Genomic DNA, 1,802 nt, shown 5'->3' with positions numbered 1-1,802 from the left:
CTCCAAAGTTGAAAGTGAGTTGGATTCCTTTAGCCTTGGCAGCCCATTTATAGGCCTGCTTAATTCATTCCAGAAGCCCGCTCATTTCCGAGAAGAACAACAAATCCTGAGAAGTGAGTTTGATTGGATTTACTGCCTCCAGCATGCCTAACAGGTCATCCTCATTGGGGACCGTTCAAACTAGACACCAACTGCAACTCATTCCTCCCCCGTAGCCATACCATATCCTCCATTGAAGATTAGGAAAATAGATGACAGAAGAATAATAAAATGATGGAAAAAGTTACAAATACTTAAGTTTAAGCAGGCAATTCGCTAGATCCTTGTTTAAACGAAATGTATTTTTAGTTTTATTTAGTTTCCTTTTTGCTGCGGTAGAGTGAACAAGCTTAGAAAAATACACATTGCATGATCGACATCACTGGCTTTCTAATCTCATCTTCTTCGTCTTGATCCGTTCTGTCACTCCAAAGTTATGGAGTTTCTAAGCCTTGATTTGTCTAGAATTGCTGGCGGAGATGATGGTAAGCACCAGCAAGCAAAGGACTGTCAGATAAGAGAGTATCAATGAAGCGGTCACCTTGTGGCAGAATTTGTTTAAACGATCGCAGATTTGAAACCAACCAGCGTGGCTGTTACCGTAGCGGCCTACGTACCCGATTGCAGTCCCAGCCGCCACACCGGAAAGCACCAGCGACATCATAAACTGCAATAGCCCGGAACCCGGAATATGATCAATTCAATATCAAACATCTTGGCTGAACAAAAAGCTGTTGCTTTTATGTATAAAATTAACCAACATTACCAAATCGTGTAGGAACAATAAGAATTTGTTAGTAGGAGTCAAGCCATGGCGACCAAAGAAGAACACAAAGAATATGGAGAGCAAAGTGAAGCCACATGCCAAGGCATTTGCAAAGGCGAAGAACCTGAAAAGTAGAGGATTTAGCACTAGGCATTTTCAAGTAGTACAAGAAAAGAACGAGCTCTGAAATTTTCTGTTTTCTTACTTGAAAGCAGAAGAGTAGCTATATCGAGCGTGCAATGACAAACCAAAAACCACAACAGTTTCCTTGGAAGTGACTATCATCCATGTGGCAGCCAATGCAGTCCCAACCGCCACAACTCTCAAGCAGATTTGTGCACCTAGGGCAAGTTTGCGTGTTATGAGAGGTGGGTTTTCTGGAAACTTGGCTTCAATGCTTTCCATTGGGAGGGAAGCTATTTCTTGAAAGAAATCGAACAATGCAAAAGCAAACACTAGACGTAACGGATGAGAGTGAAGCTAAGGAGGGTATTTATAGAAGAAAGGAAGTGAGTGATCAAAGGCATCGGTGTCCAAAAGGCATGTTTTAATGTTATCAATATCTGCTCCACATGTATAAGAAAGAATTCATCAAAATAATTATCAATTATTACATTAAATATAAAAATATTACTATAAAAAATAATAATTTAATTATCTTTAAAGAGGCATTTTTTTATGGGTATATAAATGTAAAACCTCTCAACTTAATTCTGTAACAAAAACAAATGGAAAAATTCCTTGATATTTGTTTCATATTCATGGAGACACTGGACATAATATGTGGAGGTCAGCATGTCTAAATGCACACAAGAACGTTTTTTTGCTGATATTCTTACTAGTATTCAATATTGAGTCGTTCATAATATTACTATACCTTCTTTGGATTCATTAGTATAGGCCACTAGCTGATTTGACTCTCAAAAATTTTCATAGAAATAGCCTAAACATTGGGGTAGTGAGTGAACTATGTCATTAAGTATTAGTGACCGATATA

At 38.3% G+C, this 1,802-nt stretch overlaps 1 protein-coding gene across 1 annotated transcript; it reads right to left on the bottom strand.

The window, feature by feature from the left end:
• Positions 1 to 363: 363 nt before the first annotated feature.
• Positions 364 to 1,290, bottom strand: LOC111318018 (CASP-like protein 1F1). Its single transcript, XM_022920627.2, has 3 exons — positions 1,011 to 1,290; positions 806 to 929; positions 364 to 706 (listed from the first exon to the last, which is right to left on the bottom strand). The coding sequence occupies exons 1-3, from the start codon at positions 1,208 to 1,210 to the stop codon at positions 485 to 487; spliced, it is 546 nt and encodes a 181-aa protein (XP_022776362.1). The 5' UTR covers positions 1,211 to 1,290; the 3' UTR covers positions 364 to 484.
• Positions 1,291 to 1,802: the final 512 nt, after the last annotated feature.

The sequence above is a fragment of the Durio zibethinus genome, chromosome 9, assembly GCF_047325235.1.
Source record: "Durio zibethinus cultivar Kanyao isolate XHJ-2024 chromosome 9, ASM4732523v1, whole genome shotgun sequence".
Taxonomy (NCBI): Eukaryota; Viridiplantae; Streptophyta; class Magnoliopsida; order Malvales; family Malvaceae; genus Durio; species Durio zibethinus.
The sequence above is the reverse complement of the archived record's forward strand: the minus strand, read 5'-3'. Positions and strand labels throughout refer to the sequence as shown.